The 13,859-nt window shown below is 60.1% G+C and overlaps 4 protein-coding genes across 4 annotated transcripts; 2 read left to right on the top strand and 2 right to left on the bottom strand.

Annotated features, from left to right (window-relative positions):
- Positions 1-71: 71 nt before the first annotated feature.
- Positions 72-3,782, top strand: SPSK_03899 (SWI/SNF chromatin-remodeling complex subunit SWI1; the record flags this gene model as incomplete). Its single annotated transcript, XM_016730714.1, has 1 exon — positions 72-3,782. The coding sequence occupies one exon, from the start codon at positions 72-74 to the stop codon at positions 3,780-3,782; it is 3,711 nt and encodes a 1,236-aa protein (XP_016586257.1).
- A 1,041-nt stretch (positions 3,783-4,823) lies between these two features.
- Positions 4,824-6,243, bottom strand: SPSK_04273 (translation initiation factor 3 subunit E; the record flags this gene model as incomplete). Its single annotated transcript, XM_016731084.1, has 2 exons — positions 4,824-5,738; positions 5,845-6,243. 2 exons carry the CDS (start codon positions 6,241-6,243, stop codon positions 4,824-4,826), a joined length of 1,314 nt encoding a protein of 437 aa, XP_016586256.1.
- A 470-nt stretch (positions 6,244-6,713) lies between these two features.
- On the top strand, positions 6,714-7,121 carry SPSK_04652 (uncharacterized protein; the record flags this gene model as incomplete). The annotated part of the gene is made up of 1 exon (XM_016731452.1): positions 6,714-7,121. The coding sequence occupies one exon, from the start codon at positions 6,714-6,716 to the stop codon at positions 7,119-7,121; it is 408 nt and encodes a 135-aa protein (XP_016586255.1).
- Positions 7,122-7,608: 487 nt separating this feature from the next.
- On the bottom strand, positions 7,609-13,725 carry SPSK_03842 (anaphase-promoting complex subunit 1; the record flags this gene model as incomplete). The annotated part of the gene is made up of 1 exon (XM_016730657.1): positions 7,609-13,725. The coding sequence occupies one exon, from the start codon at positions 13,723-13,725 to the stop codon at positions 7,609-7,611; it is 6,117 nt and encodes a 2,038-aa protein (XP_016586254.1).
- Positions 13,726-13,859: the final 134 nt, after the last annotated feature.

Raw genomic sequence — 13,859 nt, 5'->3', positions numbered from 1 at the left:
ATCCTCGCATTCCCCCATCTCTCCGTCTCCGTCTCTCTACCTCTCGGTCGTGGGGCCCCCGTTATCTCATCATGAGTTCCTGGATGAACGAGGCCGCCGTGCAGAACCACAATGGCAACGGCTTCCCGCACATCAACAACCCGAATGCGCCGCCCGTTGGCGTCGGTGTCGGCGGTATGACAATGGACCCGGCCGCGTTCATGGCCGCGAATCAGGCACAGTTCAATCCCGTTGCCGGCAACCCGTACGCCAGCCCACAACAGTTGATGGCGATGCAGCAGCAGCAGCAACAAGGCGGCACCCCCAATGGCGGGCCGATGCGCAACGCGTCACCCTCCTTCCAGAACCCCATGTATCAGACCAACTCGGTCATTCCATCAAAACGGCCGCGTCCACGCGAGGACAGCATGGCCGCGTCGCCGCGCCAGAACGCCGGCATGCTACCGACGACGCGCGCCGAGACGCCGAACCAGTCGCAGTTCCCACAGCACGCCCAACAACCTGGCCAGCCTGGTGGTCAACCACACGGCACGCCGCAGCCGCCCTCCTATCCCCATCTCCCGCACAACGGCTCGGCCGACGCGACGCCGTCGCCCATCATGGCCAACCAGATCCGCGCCGGCAGCGCCGTTCCCCAACGCGTCGCCACCACCTCACCCCACCCCTTCTCGCCCGCGACCCAGAGCTTTGCGCCGCAAGCATCTCCTGCGCCCTCCGACCCTAACACGGCATCGCAGCAGCAGCCGAGTCCCTACGGCCAGCCCGGTGCCGGCGGCAACTTCCCGCCCGGCCTCAACCCCAACTTCACCCCAACACCGCCACCCGGTCGTCCATCACCCAACCCCCAACAAGCCGGCGGCCAGATGATGCCGCAGCACATGGGCCAGATGCCGCCGCAGATGGGCCAGATGGGGCCGATGGGGCAGATGGGGCAAATGAACCCGCAGATGAACCCGCAGATGGCCGGCATGGGACCCGGTGGTGCCATGGGCCAGATGAACCCAATGGCCGCACAGATGGGTCAGGTGCCAAATGCCGCCATGTTCACGCCGCAGATGCAGCAGCAGCTGGCCCAGGCGCGGAACCCGCTCGAGCAGCAGAAGCTCATGTACCAGATGCAACTGCAGCGCCAGCTGCAGCAGGGCAACATGCAAGGTGCCGCCGGACAGATGCCGGGCCAGTCCATCACGGCCCAGCAGCGCAGCATGATTGCGAGACAGCAGCAGCAGCAGCAAGCACAGCAGCAGCAACAGGCGCAACAAGCGCAACAACAGCAGCACCACCACCACCAGCAACAGCAGTCACCGCAGGGCCAGCAGCAACAACCGCCTCTGCCACCACAGCAAGGCGGTCCGAACGGACAGGCCCCGCTCGGCACACCCAAGACCGCACAAGGCCCCGGCGGTACGCCTGGCCAGCAGCCAAATGGGCCCCAGCGGCCCAGTGACCAGTTCCTATCGCAGCTGACGGTGTTCATGCAACGGATCAACATGCCGCTGGACCCGAACCCGGTGGCAGGCGACCGGCCGATACACCTAATGCAATTGTTCCAAACGGTACAGAAGTTTAGCGGCTACCGCAACGTCATGCAGAACAACGGCTGGCCGCAAGTTTCAAACGCCCTCGGGTTCCCACCCGCGCAAATACCCACCGTTGCCGGCCAGATCAAGGCCATCTACGAGCGCAACCTGCTCAAGTTTGAGGAGTTTGTGGTCACGCAGAGTCGGGCCAAGGCGAACGCACAGCACCAAGCCCAGATGAAGGCCCAGCAGGGCTTTCCCCAGCAGCAGGGTGGTCCCGGAGGCCAGCAGCCGCCGCAACCAGGCCAGCAACAACCGCTGCAGCCGCCACCACCGCAACAACAGCCACAGGCCATCCAACCGCCGACGCCCCAACAGCAGCAGCTGCAGCAGCCGCCACAACCGCTCGACCAGGGCGGCCCCGTCGGCATGCCCAGCACCCCGAAATCGGCGACCCGTCCCAACAAGCGCTCGGCATCGGGCCAGCAGCCGGCCGCCCTTAAGCACGCGGCCTCCAATGGCCAGATGAACGGCTTTTCGACACCCCACCCTCCCAACCAACAGCCGCCGCCGCCCTCCTCGCGTAAGGGCAAGGGCAAAAACGCTCGCAACGCATCCACACACGAAGAGTTCCCGCCGCCGTCCCCGGCCCAGGGCATGCCTATGGGTGGCCCGGGTATGCGTGGCCCTCCCTTTATGGACGGCCCCGGCCACCCTGCCAACGGCTTTGGTCCCATGCCGGGCCAGTTCCCACCGGGACAGATGCCGCCCGGCCACATGCAGGGTGCCTTTATGCCGGGTCACATGCAAGGCCCGCCCTTTAGCGACTCGGACGAGTACAAGCCGTGCAGCCGTGACACGCATACGTTTGGTGGCGTCGATGTGCATGCGCCGGCCAACGTGGTCACCGACATCCTGCGGTTCCGTCCCGAAGTACCTGCGCCCAACGAGCTCGGCAACATTGACGTCCACGCACTCACCAAGAGCATCCAGTCGGGCATCCACGGCGAGGTGCGGCTCGCTCTGGACACGCTGGCGACAGTCACGGTCACCAACATGCCGGGGCTCGAAATGGATCTGGAAAAGTGCGACGACCTGCTCGAAACGCTGATTGACTACGCCGACGAGCTCCTCGAGGTGCTTGCTGAGAACACCGTCGAGGTCTCGGACGAAATTCTCATCCCGCCCTACGAAGACATTGCGCGCGCCTGTCAGATTGAGCGGTTGTCGATCCGCGACGAGCCTGAGGTGGGCTCAGAGGACGAAGAGATGGACCGTGCTGTCGAGTACCTGCTGTGCATTACGACCATCTTCCGCAACCTGTCGTTCAACCCGCGCAATCAGGCTGGCCTGGCCGACGAGTCGGCCGTCAAGTTCTTGTGCCAGTTTATACGATACGTCGGCACGCGCAACATGCTACTGCGTACCCAGCTCAACATGCTTGATTTTATGAAGGACATCATCACGCTCTTGTCCAACATTAGCGGGTCGATTGAGATTCCCGACCAGCAGGAGGCGTTTTGCTTCCTGCAGTTCCTGCTCGCCTTCGCGCCCGCACCCCTGCCCAGCCTCGCCGACGAGCATCTATATTTCCCCACCTACCACGCCACGCTGCAGCCGTACCTGCCCTCTGCTGTCGACGCCCTCGCCAAGCTGCTGGCCCGCGACGAGCCCAACCGCACCCACTTCCGCAACGTGTTCTCGGCCGACCCCAGCGGTGCCATGCCCTACGATTTGCTGACGCAAACGTTTGCCCTCGCCATTTCGCCCATCCCCGAGTACCTCCACCTGCGCGAGATGCGCCCGCCGCACCTGCCGCCCGTCCAGGAAGTCCGCAAGCCCATGCTCATGCAAGGGCTGCTGGCCGCCGACATTGTCGCGTCGCTCGCCCCCGGCTTTGAGACGGGCGTCACGCGCACTTGGCTGACGGCCCAGAACGGCTTCGTCCAGAACCTGCACCGCTCCGTGCGCGACCTGTGCCGCGACTATGAAATGGTCGAGCACCAGATGCGCCACTACCGCACGCGCGATCGGCTTGTCAAGGACGCAGAGATTATGTACATTGTCGTCCTGGCCATGTCCATGCTGCGCAAGCTCAGCGAAAAGGCGATTGACCCTGCGGACCCGGTTTCCAGCCTGCCGCCGTCGGTGCTGCCGTCCGAGCAAGGGCTGCTCGAGGCGCTGGAGATGCTGAGCGGCGAGTGGAGCCGCGACGGCTTCCTGCACAACTTTGTGGCGTATGCTTCTCTGGGGGAGAAGTAGGGGAAAGACAGTTGGGTAGTGAGGGGGGGAATACACTGGACCGGAAAGCATGACGGCGCGGCGAACGGCGAACAAAACTACATCATTCATGGGAACGAAGAGAAAACTGGGAAGAAAATGGAAAAAAGAGAAGGAGAGTTACAAAAAAACATAAAACTATGATGGATATACCCCCATTTTGGTTATTGTTTTTTTATTGTCGTCTTCCCTTTTGTGTACGCTGGGACTTTTGTACTTTTTTCGTGTTTTCATTTTGTTTCTTGTGTTTCATTGTCGGGTTTTTTCTCTTTTCCTGTCTCTTTTACATTGCTACATTTCATTGTTTTCTTTACGTCGACTGGTCTTTGCTCTATTTTCCTTATATATAATCTGTATTGGTTTTCATACCTTGTCTTGAATCGACGATTCTCCATTGAATTTTAGATAATCGTGTTGCTTGAGCTAGATTGACAGTGGCATATCATGAGAAACATGAAATATTTATGTTTGCGACTCTGTCCTACTGCATCTGTCTCCCTCGTCGACATATACCGTCGTCTCTTCCATTTTATCAGAGATTGTTCATATTAGCAAAATCATGCAGTACTAGCACGCTGAAAATCGTCAATGATTGACATAATTGAATAATGTTATTCGACTTTATAGCCATTTTTTTTTTTAAAAAAAAAGTAAAATTAAATTAAGACGAAATGTATATTTACAAAATTAAAAATACCCAATGAAATACGAATTTGTTAGAAAAATTACTTTTTATCACTCAAGTACACTGACTTATCTGTCACAGGGCGTTCCCATTATAGAGGTAATAAATTTGATTGCAATGAGGAAAAGAGAAACTAAATCGTCGTGAAGAAAATGTCTTTTTTCCCTACAGAACGCCAGAACATAAAACAAAGAGATAACCGCGTCACAAAAAAAAAGGAAACCAGCCAGAGACGTCTTACAGGACTTTGCGCCTATCTCCTAGCCGGCCACCATGCACATCCGCAATATTGCCTTTCCTTGTCCATACGACACCCCCAGCACAAAGAACGCCGCGTCTTACCGGGTCACAGCGGCCGTCAGGACCTGTGTCCGGAAGAAGCCGCCCTTGGTCCGCTCAATGACCTGCTGGTAGACGGAGCTGTTGGGGTGGTTCATGATGACGGTGCCCTCCTTGAAGTCGATCTTGGCGTCGAGGCGGGTGTCGCGGATGAGGTTGACGATCCACTTCTCGCCGTCGTCGACGTTGAGGCCGAGCTGCTCGCTGACGCGCTTGAGGTCGATGCGGGCGTGGATCTTGCAGTAGGACTCGAAGAAGAGGTGGCGGGCGGCGTCGACAAAGGCGTCGGCGACGCCGGCGAGGAAGAAGTCCTGGCGCAGGACGTCCTCGGCGCGGGGCAGCTGGCGCTGGGCCTCCTCAAAGTCAAAGTCCAAAAACAGGGCGCGGACAAAGTCGGTGACGGGGTCGGTGTACTCGTAGGCCTCCTGCTTGATGACGCGGACAATGTCCTTGAGCTGCTTCTGCTGGAGGCCGGCGTTGCGGAAGCGGCCGCGGCCGGCAATGACAGAGGCGGCGACGTAGCGCAGGATCCAGGGGCAGGCGGTCTGGACGGTGTTGATGTAGTTGGGGGAGAAGACGAGCTCGAGGACGGGCTCGCGGGCGCCCTCAAAGTTAAAGAGGGGGAACAGGGCCCAGTGCAGGAGCCAGGTGCGCTGCTGTAGCTGGGCGAGCGGGTTGTTGAAGAGCTTGGTGTCGATGGTCTCCTTGACCTTTGTGATCTCCTCGAGGGCCGACTCCCAGTTGGTGGTCAGGATCTCGGAGGCGAGCTTGCCCCAGGTGGCGGCGGCGACGCGGTCGTTATCCGTGGACAGCACGCGGAACTGGTACAGCAGCTCGGCAGCGCCGCCGTAGTTGCCGCAGCTGTACTGGAAGTTGCCGAAATCGTAGAGGGCGTTGACCATGTCGACGGTGACCTGGGGGGGTGGGAAACAACATATTAGTATTGTGTCATGGGCGCATTGTCGCGTGTCTTTGCGTGTTCTATCGCATCTTCGCTTCACGTCGTCCAGTGCGACTTACATCGTGCTCCTTCTTCAGAAACTCCAAGTTGGCCACCTTGTCGCTCCGGAGGTTGCCGACCACGTCCTCGTCGCCCAGCAGGTCGCGCAGCCGCGTGGTCTCGGTCTCAAACTGCTCGAGCTTGGCCAGGACCTTCTTTCGTGACTCGGCGTACTCGGCCGGCGGTGTGTCTAGGTTCTCGATCTCGCAGTATAGGTTGGCGACGTAGTCGGTCATGTTGGTCTTCTTGAGCAGTTCAAACTTGGCCTTGGTGATCTCGCGCGACTTGGCCTCGTCCTTGCTGCTGCCGTCCTCCTCCTCGAGCTGGCTGGCGGCGAATTCGACGAGCGGGAAGATGAGGTGGCGGTCGAGCCGCAGCACCAGCTGCGGCATGAGGTCGTACTCGGCCGCGGACGCCATGGTTGCGGTGGATGGGGAGGAAGCGTCGTGAGTCGGAGGGAAGGGAGAGGGGGCTTGTCGGGTCGTGATGCTGGAGATAGGGGGAGGGCCGTCGAGCGTCAAAAGCGTCAAAAAGCGTCAATCGTCAAGCGTAGGGAGGGGTTCTGATTTTTCGCGGTACGTTAGGGTTTGGCGCGGGCTTGTCGCTACAGCCCCATTCAGGTGGGCTGGTTGGGCTATAGTTTTGGGGCGGTCATGCCTCCCTGGCCGCCCATAGGCGCAGCCGACAAAACAACGGCAAAAATTTGCACTGTAAAATGTGGGATAGCACGGGCGCATGGTTTCTCCGGGGCCGCAAGCGCGGATTTTCTGCCGGGCGGTGAAGCGAGCTTCTGCGAACGACAGACGACGGTTGAAGATGGACGATGATCTTGAAATGCTTAGCTACGCGTCCTGTGTTCGTCTTCACGTCCATTGACCACCACCGCACAATGTCGCAATCACTAGCACACTCGTCGCGCGCTGTCATGCGCTGCGCACACACCCGCCCAACCACCACTGTCATGCCGCCGCTGCTGCAGCGCATGTTCCTCTCAACGACTCCTTCGACCACATCACGAGAGCAAGTGTCCACCTCGGCATCAAAAGCGCCAATACCGGTCGCCGGCGCACCTTTACCCTTCCGTATCGGCCGCAGCAACTCGCTCAACTTCCCCGTCTACCACCGCATTAAGTCCGGTGGCACAAACCGCACGACCGAGGTCAAAAAGGTCGAGGGCGATGCGCGCGTGCTGTCGCAGCAGCTGGCGACGGAGCTGAGTCTGGAGACCAAGATCAACCCGCGGACAAACCACGTTATTGTCAAGGTAGGTGGTGCTGCCGTCCCGATGGCTGGTTAAGCCTTTTTGGACCGTCTTGATCGCCGTGCTAACAAAATAGGGCTTCCATCGGGAAAAGGTGGTCAAGTGGTTGACAGAGAAGGGTCTGTGATCTGAAAGTGAGAATCAAGGAGGGAACGAAATAAAGGACGAAATGAACGTGGCTGAGACGCTTCATGATGTATAGCATTGCGTGAAAGTAGCCTACATATCTTCTGCTACCTTTGTATATTATTATTTCGCAACGTTGCCTGATATTTTGCGCTGGACATACTGTATGTTGGTATTTCATGTCTTTCCATTGTACCGTTATTTGTCTATTTATGCTGGCCTTGTTGTCATATGGGTACATACTTTATTAATTCTATGCTCGATGTCCCTGAGCGTCCGAGTACACATGCCCGAATCTTATCTGTCTGTGCCCCAATGCCTGCAAAAATGATCAACATGCCCTCGAAACTCCAAGTATGCATATGGCACGGCCTCCCCTGTTCCTGGCATCCCTCGTCTACTCGTGCTCGTCTCCGTCCTGCCCAATGAGCCACACTTTGCCCTTGAGCATGTCCACCGCTCGGTCGCTCATCCACCAGTCCATGTTCCCGTCCAGTTTGCTCGTCCACGGCGGCGGCATGTCATTGTCAGATACCGACGTGCCCGCGTTCTTGTCGTCCGCCCCACGGGTCTCGCCGTCCGCCTTGCGCAGCCGCTCTCTCTGGTCCGCCCAGTCAAAGAGCAGCCGGAGGTCCAGCAGGACGTCGCGGCCCCACGTCGCGCCCAGACCGCGCTCGAGGGCCAGGCGCGCATCGATGGTGCTGCTGAGTGCGCGGCTGCCGCTGACCGCGCCGCCTCCGCCGCCACCGCTACCACTGCTGCCACCACTGCCACCGCCGCCACCGCGGCTGCTGCCATCGGCCGCACCGTCTGCGCTGGCACCCGCCGTACCCAGCAACAGTGCGCACTCGGCGCGGCTCAGGCCCTTGAACAGGTCGAGACGCAGGATCCACTCGACCGGGTCGCTGATGCCCTGGCTGCTGAGCGCGCGGAACAGGTTGCGCGACGTGGCGGACGATGTGGAGGGCGCGTTGGCCAATGCTTGCAGCGTCGTGGAAAACGCGTTTTGGTGCGCGGGCCGGCGGCGCAAGTACAAATTCTGGTCGGCCTGGAAGGCGGCCTTGAGCGAGGGATCCTTTGCAAAGGCGACCTCCAGGTCCCAGAAGCCTTGCGCCGAGGCATCGGTGCGGATCGTCAAGATGTCGTCGAGTGGCGGCAGCAGACACGGCGTCTGTCGGCGCAGAATCGTCTCGCTGGGCGGCGCCGTCGACGGCGCCCCCGATGCAGACGGGCGGTTCAGCGAGAGCGCCGAGGGGCGCAGGTAGATGAGAATCGGCACCGAGATGGGTTGGCCCGTGGCCATGTCCTTGGTCACGAGGCAGCGGGGCTCCGTAGCCAGCACCCAAAAGTGCCGGAACGCTTGCAGGTGGGAGCCGTTGTCTTGGATGCTCTTGGGGAAGATGGGGTAAAAGGCCACAAGCAGCGCCGCCACAGCCAAGTTGCTGTTGCCAAACGTCGTCGTGCCGGACCCCAGAAACAACGTGCCAATGGCGAGATGTGCCGCCAGATGGCTGCCGTACGTCGTGTGCGCGTCGTCTCCGCCGTGCAGCGCACGCAGCCGCCGCAGGACGACCAGGTCGCCGGTGCCCGCCATAACCGTCGCACTCGACAGAGCCAGAACATCGAGGCACATGCGCGCGCCGCTGCGTGCCATCTGGGCGTCGAACGTCGTTGCGGGCAAGTCCTGCACAATCGTACGGAAGCGGTCGAGGTAGTGCACGAGCACGTCGCGCACGCGCACGTTTCCCGAGCCCGCAAACCGCAGCGCGGCGGCAAAGCAGAGACCTGCCAGGATGGCGAACAGCGGCAGGTCCAGACTGCTGAGCGTCTGCACGTGCGCCAGCAGGGGCTTGCCGCGGTATTCGGCCGGCAGGCTCTGACGCACCCAGTCGAACGTGGCCTCGATCTGGCTCCAAAGTATGAGGTTCTTGGCGAGGGTGCGCAGCAGCAGAATGTCGGGCCGGACGTAATCGTATTGCAGCACGGAGTCGGGGATATCGATCTTGCGCGCCACAATCGGGTCCTCCGACTTCATGTACATGAGGGCAATGGCGACCGTGGCCGCGGCCGCGGAGCGGTCCAGCACGTTCACCAGCTCGACCTTTTTCGTAGACGACGACAAGCTGAGCAGCTGCTCCGTAATCTGCATGTCGAGCAGACCCTTGCGGTCGTTGCCACGGCCCAAGTTGATGAAGCCGAGAGCAAATGCGGCTGCGAGACGGTAGCCCTCATTGCGCAGAGGGTCCTCCTCGTCCTCGTCCTCCATGTATGCAATCTCCGACATCATAATCTCGCTCATGCGCCGATGCTGGCTGTTGTAGTACAGCAGCCCGATGCCCATGATGCCCGTCGTCTGGATTTGGTGCGACAAGTTCAGCTCGGCCGCGCCGCGCGGAAGCATGCGTGTAACATGGACCGAGAGCAGCCGGGTGATGAGCGAGTCCATGGTGCCCAGGTGCGACACGGCCAAGCCCAGGAGCAGGCCAATGGACGTCATCATGTGCTTGGGGGTCAGGTACTTGAACGCCACCCACTTGGCAACCGACTTGAGATGCCCGTTGAGGCCGAGCGCCAGCAGGAAGCCAGCATGGCGGTGGCTGAGGTCCGTGCCCGGCTTGTTGAAGACGATCCACGAAGTGTCGATGCCCTTGGCACGCGCCGAGATGGCCAATCCATAGGCCACGCCCTGGTGGAAGAACGCCCAGTTGACCCTTTCCTCGGTAAACATGGCCTTGTCGACGCCAACGGCCACATTGTTTGGCTTCACAATGCACGTGAGGTTGAAGCCCTGCACGTTGAATTTCTGTGTCAGGAGGGGGAACCGGAAGCCGTAGTTGAGCATGCCACGACCGGCTGAGGTGGCCAGTGTGCTGGTCGCAATCGTCGTCACGAGCTCCTTTTGGCGTTCGAGGTACTCGGGCTCCGACCACTGAGGCTCCGGGTTGAGACGTACGACGCGTGGTTTGGACGACGAGAGCAGGTTCTGCGCCTCGATAAGACGCTTGTCGTCGCGGAAGAGGGCTTGGATGACGACCTGGCGCTCCTCGCTTTCCGGTTCCTCGGTCGCCTGAATGGCCATGTCCTCCTTGGTATCGTCCACGTCCTGAGAGTTGTAGTTGGGCGCCATTCTGTGCAGAGCCAGCAGGCTGCTCACGCCGAGCGCAGCTTGCGAGTCGTTCTTCAGGACCGTCGTCACATCGCCACGACCGACCAGCTCGTAAAGTTCCTTTGTCCAGTGGCTTGGTGGGCGCTGCTGGCAGCGCGCAATGGCATCCTGGAACGGCGTGGCCATGCCCTCGGGGAGCGAGTCGAGGATGCCGAGCGTGAAGCCACACTCGTGCATGGCCTCGACCACGCGCGCGCTGGAGTCGGCCGGGCTTGTCGATTCAAAGAAGCGGCGGAACATGAGTGTCCGTGGCGTGATCTCGTTCCAGACAGCATCGCCTCGGATCGCATCCTTTTGGATGTGCTGTGCGAGGACAGCAAAGACGTCCCGCAGCGAAGGGAACACGTAGGATTGGGCGCCAATCAGCCGCAGCCGGACCCAGTCCGAGATATTAGGTATGGTTTCTGGCTCTGGGATACTTAAGAGGGGAGTCCCAATGTCATGCTGGGGTATGACACCAGGTAGCTCGACCGCATACCATGCTGCAAAAGCTGGCCAGTTGAGCCACAAGCACATTTGGTAGACAATGGCCTTGAGATCCGTAGAGGCTGAGCTGCCACTTTTAGCCGCCATAATGTCCAGCTTGTCTTCCTCGAGGAGAAGATGCAGCGCCATGGTGATGCCCCAGACGGCTTTCTTCCTCGCTGTCTCGGATACGGACAGTGCCGTCGGCAGATATCCTGCTTGGCCAACGGCTTGGACGCCGGCCTCGGAAGCCATGAATGCTTCCACAAGGCGGACGTGTTCGGCCAGTGGGCCACTTGAGCCGCTGAGACCCTCGTTTTGCGGGTTGCCACCGACGTTGCCAGAAGCGAGGCCCGGGACATCTGATATCCAGTTCCAAGCTTTTGATTTGGCCCATGCTTGATTGCCGAGAGTAGTAGAGGACGCTCCACGGCGGTTGCTAGAGATGGTGGTGAGAGACGAGGTCGATGTTTGGCGGCCCGGGTACAGTGCGGCAGAGAAGATGACGCATAATTCCGTGACCAGGGCTGTCCATTCTCGGTTCTTGGACGCGACGCTTGGCTGGGTTGCAAGCCACTGCATGACCTGCCACCAGCCAAGGACCATTTTCTCTGCGTGCGAGGCGGGGAGGACGCTGCGTAGACAGTTTAGGATTTGACGTACCCGGTCCGATTTTGGCTCGAGCTGGATCTGGACCTGATACGACTGCCCGTTGTCGTCTATCACGTCAACCACGCCTTTGCCGCGTGGCCGGCTCAGTTTTCCAATGGAAACACCAAAGGTGCCGGCTCTGGCTGTTTGGAAAATGCTGTCCGCGCTGTCGCCGGTCTCAGCAGAGGCGTAGTTGTTGCGATTGTGAAGTGACAGAGGGGGGATGGCGATGGTCGTGAGCTCGCTCCACGGCGCCTGGATGCTCAGCTGACGGTGGCCTTGGTCGCCCTCGGACAGAATAAAAATCATGGCCTGGTCACCATCATAGATCATGCACGAGTCGGCAACGTTTTGCGCACGTCTATGCTGCCCCCAGGTAATGGATGTGGCGGCGGCACTCGGTGTGCTCGTGGCTGCGTCGTCTCGCATTTGGACGTGGAGAGTCAGGAGCTGAAGGCGCTTGTCAATAGCGTCCTGAATGCACACGAGGAGATAGTTACGGTCCTGCTCATCGACCGAGTACGGCGTGCCGACAATAATAAAAACCTTGCACAGCTGTGTCGCTGGCTTGTTGGACATGGAGTACCGCAGGTTGGTCGTGTCCATGGACATGCTGTGGATCTTGGTAAAGAGAATTTCCTTGGAGAGGCCCTCAAATTCGGTGTCGTCGAGGCCCATGTTGTGGAAGCCTTCAAAATCACCGCCCAGACGCAGCTCTTCCAACACGCCATCCGCCTCGTGCAGGCTGTTCAGTGTTTGGTTGAACTGTAGATTTGCGCCGCCCAGGCCGTAGCCTGAGCTATGGCGGCCACGTTGCATGCCGTGGGAGTCGACTCGTCGCCCGCCCGTGGATGGCACCCCCGGCTGCTCTGTAAAGAGTGGCCGCTCATGGGATGCTGAAAGATCGGCACGAGCCAACAAGGAGCTAACACGACGGGACTGGCGCCGGGACACCTCTGTGGCTCTACTTGCCTCGATCGACAGCGCCTTCTCCAGCGCCGCAGTGTCGCCCTTCTCGAGACGCTCGCTTTTCCTTGTCCGCTTCAAGGGAAGTGCTGCGCCCGCGCTTTCGCGGAAGCTTGGGTGGTGGGGTGTCGTGGCCCCACTTGCAAGGCCGGGTGCGACCGAGGTACGCCGCCGGTTGTTGTTGCTGTGTGTGCCGGATTTTGTTTTCGGTGCTCGCCGCTGGCGCGCGAGCTGGTCCTCGCCGCTCAGGTATGTCATCCGCCACACGCTGTACATGCTGGTTTCTCGGTTCACCGTGACGGCGAGGATGAGGTTGTCGCGCGGGTTGCCGCCACCCTGGCTGGCACCGAGAGGTTTGCTGCCCTGCCGGATGGTCTCAATGTGTAGAATTTCCTCGGCCGGGTCGAGAAATGGGGTTTTGGAGGTGCTGCTCTTCGGATAGCGGTCTTTGCCGGACTTGTCCGGCTGCGTCACAACCAGGCCAATCTCCGACATAGGGTCTGTGAGGCACACCAGCCGTGGCCACCCCGAGTCGCTGCTTGCTTCGAGCGGCGTGTCCCACATTGTTTCGAGTGTAGAGCTGAGGCGGAGCGGCAAGGGCTTGGGCTTGCCCAGTGCGGCGGTGGAGAAAGTCTGCGAGGAGGCGGCCGGGGTGGTGCTGGAGGCGGTGGCCACACTTGAGCGAGGCAGGATCTGTGACGACACGAACGAGTTCGGCGGCGCACGGGGGAACTTGAGTGTCATGGGCACAGTGGTGTCGACCTTGGACTTGCGCTGGATGATGACGCCGCAAGGCGCTGCAATGGCCGAGTCGACCTCAAAGGGCATGTGCAGCACATGGTCGCCGCCGGAGAAGGACATGACGTGTGCCTGGGTCTTGAGGAACACGACGAGGGCTTTGGCCAGCGGCGGAGGCTCCCGTTTGCTGTGCGGTGATGTCTTGTGGTGGGATTTGGGAGCAGCGTTTGACAAGCTGGACAACTGCCCGGCATTCTGGACGTCATCCTCGCTGGTGGGGAAGTAGGCCAGCAGGGCGGTCGAGATCGGCTCCTTCTCCATGTCGAAGCGAAGGCACCGGCCGACCTCGCCGCCGCGCGACCAGATGGCGCAGGTCTCTGTGCTAAGCAGCTCATCCTCACCGTTTTCGTCTGAGAAGATCTTCCACTCGTAGAGGTCGGGCGAGGGGTTGGGCGGCAGCAGCCCCTCGGCGATTGCAAAGCGCAGTCCGGCTGGCTCATGCACCCCGAGGGATGTCACGGACGCCATTGTTGGGTCTGCTGGAGGCCATATACATGAGAGAGGGGGGGAGAGGTCGAGAGTGAGTAGGAAAAGAGCCGAATGGGGGCCCTTGTTGTTTCTAAGATGTCCGGTTGAGCTTCCTTATTGTTTGGGCTCGTCTG

Source organism: Sporothrix schenckii, assembly GCF_000961545.1.
Source record: "Sporothrix schenckii 1099-18 chromosome Unknown Cont47, whole genome shotgun sequence".
In the NCBI taxonomy this organism is placed as follows: domain Eukaryota; kingdom Fungi; phylum Ascomycota; class Sordariomycetes; order Ophiostomatales; family Ophiostomataceae; genus Sporothrix; species Sporothrix schenckii.
This window is presented reverse-complemented; position numbering and strand designations above follow the sequence as displayed.